Source organism: Vombatus ursinus, unplaced genomic scaffold (genome assembly GCF_900497805.2).
Source record: "Vombatus ursinus unplaced genomic scaffold, bare-nosed wombat genome assembly UNPS02014812.1, whole genome shotgun sequence".
Lineage (NCBI taxonomy): Eukaryota > Metazoa > Chordata > Mammalia > Diprotodontia > Vombatidae > Vombatus > Vombatus ursinus.
The window spans coordinates 75923400-75930258 of NW_020954590.1; the positions used below are offsets into that span (position 1 = coordinate 75923400).

Sequence of the window (6859 nt, forward strand, 5' to 3'; positions counted from 1 at the left end):
AAAAAGAGGATCATTGAGGCATTTTTCTAAATGATGAGAAAAGAACATAAAAGTCAGATAAGCAGATCTTTGAAAGCTACAAGTTGTTAAACCTGTGATATTTCTCTAGCCTTTTCATCTCCTCCAGAATGGGAGAGCAGCCTGAATTTGGTGTACACCCACAGTTGTTAATTATTGATGGAAGAAACATCTTCCAGACTTGCTGAAATAGAGAGCCTTCATTTTGTGTCTTTCTGTGCTCTAACTCTTACAGAATAACCTCTTTGCCCAAACAGGCATTATCACCAGAGGCTGAGAAGGATGGCATTTTAATAGCAGGCTATTCTGCCCTTTTTACCCTCTTTCAACATGATTGTTGACTCAAAGTTACAGTTCTTGTAACTATTTTGTTATCATGTTTACATACACAGACTAACTTTACCTTTTGACAAGTTTCTCCATCAAACCTAATTCTCTGAGTAAGGAACTCTAGGGAGAAAAAAAGTGGCCATAAAGGAGCTTCAGAAGACAAAGGAAAAAAAAAACTGAAAGTAACAGAATCCAATGATTAAGTCTACCTTGAGTAATGTATCTTTTGATATTTTGTTTTTGCCCTGTCTGGCTTAAAAATTTGAGTAAAAATGATTTGATGTTTGCTAGTTTGTTTTATACAAGTTTACTTGATGTTTGGAGGAAATGTGAAAGAATAGGAATGATTTCTATTCTCAAAGAGTTTGCATTCTGATAGAAGAAATGGAAGAGAATAAATTGAAATCTGACTGGGCATGGATCAATCAGTCTATCATTCCACATTTCCCTCTGCCTTACAACCCCTAATCCTGTTCTTTATCCTCAGGTCACCAACCCTACACTAGCTGAACTCTTCTCCCTCAGCTTTACTCCTAACTGCTCATTAGCTTCACTATGCCATCCAATCTCACTATCCCTCACAGTCCTTCCCCAATCCATCACCTCTGCTCTGCTACATTCTTCTCCCTTTCTTAACTTTACTCCTTGTGAATCAGTTCAACCCAACAGATATAAATGCCAATCCCTTTACCCCATGTTCTATGGCCAATTATATCTTGCTAAATCTCAATCTTAGATTCCTCTTACACTCTACCACCTTCACTCCTATTTATATGCTGATGTAGTAGATGTAGAAAAAGTCACAAAACCATGCTGAGTGTATCTGTTACAAATTTATGTTACAATTGCCAACTTGACCCTCACTGAAGCAAAGCAAATCTTTTACACCCATGTGATTGATTCACTCTACCACTCATAAAGATGACCTTCCACATCTTTTCATCCCTCATCAAGCTGGTTATGATGCCTCTCCCACACTCTTTCCAGTGATGATCCAATTAAATACTTCACTGAAAAAATTGAGACCATTCACCAAGAACTTCCTTTTCTATCCTTTCTCATCTCACATCGCTCAGATACTTCTACCAACTATCATTTCTTTCGTACTTTTTTATATATGAAGATGTGGCCCTTCTCTTTCCAAAGGCAAAACTTATTACATAAATTCTTGATTCCATGCCCTCTTTCTTCTCTAACAGATTTCCCCCACCATCACCCCACTTCCACTAATCTTCACTATGTATTGGCTTTTTCCCTGCTGTTCATATGCCAGTGATTCCTCCATCCTTAAAAACAACACAAACAAAAACCTCACTTGATCCTCCCATCCCTGCTTGATATCATCTTAAATCTCTCATCTCCTTTATGGGTAAACCCCTTGAAAAACTATCTAGATGCAGGGCAGCTGGTGGTACAATGGATAGAGCACCAGCCCTGGAGTCAGGAAGACCTGAGTCCAAATCTGGCCTCAGACACTTGACACTTACTAGCTGTGTGACCCTGGACAAGCCACTTAAACTCAATTGCCTCACAAAAAAGAAGGAAAGAAAGAAAAAGATAAACTATCTAGACCTCATGCCTCTACTTCTCTTCTAAATCTATTCTAAACCATTTATAGTCTGGCTTCTGACCTCTTCATTCCACTGAAACAGCCCTCTTCAAAGTTACCAGTAATCTCTCTCTCTCTCTCTCTCTGTTTTTTCATTATTCCACATTAGGCATGTTGTGAAAAAAATTAAGTTAAAAATAGGATCCTTTGATCTGCATTTAGACTCCATCAGTTCTTTCTCTGGAGGTGGATAGTATTTTTTATTGTAGGTCTTTTGGAGCTTTCATGGATATTTGTATTACTGAGAATAGCTAAGTCATTCACAGTTGATCACTGTACAATATTTCTTTTACTGTGTACAATGTTGTCCTGGTTCTGTTAACTTCACTTTGCATCTGTTCATGTATGTTGTTTCAGATTTTTTCCTGAAATCATCCTGATCATCATTTCTTATAGCAAAATTGTATTCCATCATAGACCATAGCTTGTTCAGCCATTCCTTATTTGATGGGCATCCCCTCAATTTCCAATTCTCTGTCCCCCACAAAAAGAGCTGCTATAACTATTTTTGTCCATATAGGTCCTTTTCTTTTTTAAAAAATCTCTTTGGGATATAGACCTAGTATTAGTATTGCTGAATCAAAGGGTATGTACAGTTTTATAGCCCTTTCAGTGTAGTTTCAAATTCCTCTCTAGAATGGGTGGATCAGTTCACAACTCCATCAACAATGCATTAGTGTCTCAATTTTTCCATATCCCCTCCAACATTTGTCATTTACCTTTCCTGTCATATTGGTCAATCTGATAGGTGTGGTGTGGTAGCTTAGATTTGTTATGCCCATTTTTTATCAAATGAAATCAATAAAGAAAGAATTATTAATCACTAACCAATAGACACTATGCTAGGGGCAGAAAGGAATGTGGACAAAGTAGAAACAAACTGCTATGAGAATTAATCCTTGCCCTCAAGAATCTTATAATATAGCCGGAAATAAAGCACACACCTGATGTGATTAAAACGTAATAGGATTGTGGTTTTGTGTGGCTTGTATTTTGTTGCTTTTTGGTGACATTTCACCTGGCATAGTGCAGTGGAAAGAGGTCTGGCTCTGGAGTTAGATGATGTGGGTTCAAATCCTACTCCTTACTCCTATTAGCTATGAAACCTTGAGTAAATCACTTAACCGCCCTGGGCCTTAGTGTTCATATCTATAAAATTTGGGGATTGGAATAGATGACCAGAGAGGCCTCCTTTAGCTCTAGATTTATTATTGAATTCTATAATACTATGATACATGAGAAAAATTATGCAGGTCAGTAATTACCTATGAATGATAACAATCAACAATTATCACTGGGGCATGTAATGTTGATTTCTGTCTATCATTATTAAATAAGAATTTAATATTTCATCACAGGATACATCATCAGGCTTTTTGCCTAAGATTAAAAAAACAGAGATAGATAGGGGTTATTAATTTTTTATTCTATTCTATGAATCCTTTGAGGCATAATTGGATTGATTCTAGGTCTTGGGTATATGCAAAAGAGCAGTTAGGTTATCTGAAGCGAGGGTTCACTTAACAAACATTTAGTTTCTAACATGCCTATTTCATGGTGTTAGATATTGAGGAGTTGCAAATAAGGCAGGTTCCCTATGCTCAAGAAATTTGCAATTTGATAAGTCTAAGATATACCGATCTAAAAATATAATACAAATTATAAGAGAACATGTGCTAAAGATGAATACAAAGTGCTATGAGATCAGGTAGGGATAGATCATTTCCAGTTAGGAAAAATTAATAAAGACATTAGCCTCAAAAAATTTTTTTAATCTTAAAAAAATATTGTATTTTAAAATGATAGTATTTCAAGGAAATTATAGAAATGTGATTTAAATTCTATCAGACATGCTGTGTCAACATTTTAAAAGAGTTGATTTACTTAATTTAGTTTTTTTATTGGTTTATTTGCTTATTTTTAGGCAGTTAATATGATAAAAACGCACTAGACTATGAGTTAGAAAATATAGGTTCTTGTCTCAGCCTTGCTTTTAATTACCTATGGGACCTTGGGCAAGTCACTTAAATTCTTTTGGAATCAGTTTTCTTGCATATAAAATAAGGCAGTTAGATTAATATCCCTTGGAGCTCTAAAATTTGTGATTAATAATGTACAACATAGTTTACCAATGGTGAAAATAAAAATTATTTGTACTTTGATTGAATTAATTGTATACTAGGCCTGGATGATCACTTGCTTTCCCTGCCATACTTTTTTTTACACTATTGTCTATAATTAATTTCACAATGAAAAGATCTATAATTTTTAAAACATAATGATAATTAGCAAACTGATCTATCACTTTCTTCAAGCTATTTGTTAATCTTTATTCCAACTTCTTGTTATTCAAAAAACACAGTCAGAATTTCACATGTTTGTGTGATTTGGGGAAATTCAAGATCCCTTATTTGTGGCTGTGTAATAGATACACGTGCCATTTTTTTTATTTTCCACAAAATCATTGTCCCTTCCAAAGTGCTTCAGTGACTAAAGAGACTTGCAAGCTCAGTAGAAGCAGTGGATGACTTTGACAAGAGCAGAAAAAAAACAACTCACCTAGGCAACAAAGTATATATAAAAAGATGAGTGACAGAATTACACTTGATAGAATTAACAGCATAAATACAATCCCTTGGTCTGAATTTGGTACTACTGATGCGAGCAGGCTGAAATATAGCAAAGCATCACATGATCATTGACTTGGAACTGGAAGGGACTTTAGAAGCTATTTTATTCCCAACCTCTTCCTACTGCAGATGAAGAAAATGAGGCCTGAAGGGATTAGGTGACTCACCCAAGGTCAAAAAGATAGTGACTGCTGAGATTTGACCTCCAGAAAACAAACAAGCTGCACATAACAGAAGTTCACAGTTTCTTATGCAAGCCGAGTTGCTGTTCTTCATTGTATAGTGAAATGCTTGTATTTGCTAATGACTAAGTCTGTGATGGAATTAAAAAAATTAAAAAAAAAAAACTAGTCATGATTTCTATCAGTAATACCCATTACACTTATAAGTAACATCTAAGGGGAGATCAAACAGGGACACATGCTTGTTAAGGATGTTTGCCATTATTGTGAAAGATATCCTATACCATCCAAATGGACAGGGGTTTTGCTACTAATGGTATGGTCTTATATACACTCATGTTTGTGGATAAAATTGTACTGGTTTTATCACATTCCTAGACACTGCAGAACTTCCTCACTGAGATACATGTTTACTCAAAAGAAACTTGCCAAACAATCCATGCAGGAATAACTAAATGGATAAAAACATCTGTTGATCATATGCTGTGTATTAGCTAACCCTCTGGTTTAGTTCATTGATACATTATACCTGCTACAGATCCTGCAGTTAAATAGTGAGTTGGTTCCAGAATTGCTTAGGAAGAAGAGAGCAGGGGCCAGCTAGGTGGTGCAGAGTACTGGGCCTGGAATCAGGACTACCTAAGTTCAAATCTGACCTCAGACACTAACTAGCTGTGTGATCCTGTGCAAGTCACTTAACCCTGTTTGCCTCAGTTTCCTCATCTGTAAAATGAGCTGGAGAAGGAAATGGTAGATCATTCCAATATATTTGCCAAGAAAACCCCAAATGGGGTCACAAAGAGTCATTCTCAACTCAGCAGCAACAACAACAACAACAACAAACAAATAATAATAACAACAGAGCAGGCCAGATTCTTTTGGTAAATTTTCCAGTTCTTCCAGTGATCCTTAGTTCTAATATGCATCACAAATTCTTGTGTAATTCAACTCATAAAATTAAAATAAAGTCGATTGGACTAATACTACAGTAAAAATGAAGATTGTGTCAATTACAGGACATTCATTTTAAGTCAAATATTGTGTTGTTTTCAGTGAAAGAATATACTCTTTCCATTACCACTGGCAAAACTTCAACGTCAAATACCAACATAGATGTATTTATCACCTTGCGGGGATCCTTAGGAGACACTGGAAGAAGGAAGCTAACCAGGAAAGGAGAGAAACTTTTCACCAAAGGAAAGGTATGATAATAGCATTTCAAATCTTTATATTCCAGGCTGTGTTCTACTGCTTTGTATTACAGTCATTTTTTTTATAGCTATTGGATTATATGACTGCTTCAGATAACATTATGCCATCTAGAGTAATTTTTCTATTATCTTATTTTCATTATGTATTTAAAATTATTGTGAACTCTCAGATGCTGTGCCAAAGATAAAGTAACTAGACTTCTTAAATTACAGAGGAGAGTTCTAGAATTCATATTCCTCAATTACTTGTTTTATTTTTTACCAAGACTTGTGACCTTCTCTTCCACATATTCCCTTGTCTCTGCTGTTTTGTCTCTCTCCTTTCTTTTTCTTCTTTATCCTACTCTTACTATTTTATTTCCTCTTTTTCCCTCCCTTTCCCCCTCGTATTAAGCGCCTACTATGTACATGGCATTATGCTAGATGTTGGGAATACAAAATGAAAAATTATATATTCCCTGTCCTTAAAGATTATGGAATTTAATGCTGGGGACTGGGAAGCTGGGTGTTATAGTGTATGCACAAATGAGTATATAATGGAATGGAAGAGAAGCAAAGAATGCAATGTAATGAGATGCATTATAAAACAATATACATTTATTAAGCACCATATGTGCCAGCCACTATGCTAAACTCTGGTGTTACAAATAAGAAAAAAAAATATAGGCCCTGTCCTCAAGAAGCTTGCAATCTAATGACAACACACATGAGGAAGTTGAGGGAGAAAGAAGGATCACCTGAAGGTATGATGTTCTATGGAGTCAAAACCAAAGAGAGCTACTAANGGGTAAGACAACACACATGAGGAAGTTGAGGGGGAAAGAAGGATCACCTGAAGGTATGATGTTCTATGGAGTCAAAACCAAAGAGAGCTACTAA

The 6859-nt window shown here is 35.7% G+C and overlaps 1 protein-coding gene across 1 annotated transcript in view; it reads left to right on the forward strand.

Annotated features, from left to right (window-relative positions):
• LOC114053992 (lipoxygenase homology domain-containing protein 1-like) overlaps positions 1 to 6859 on the forward strand; it is a 657625-nt gene that overhangs the window by 582618 nt on the left and 68148 nt on the right. Inside the window, 1 exon segment of the mRNA XM_027877094.1 lies at positions 5823 to 5971. Coding sequence (XP_027732895.1) covers positions 5823 to 5971 — 149 coding nt within the window.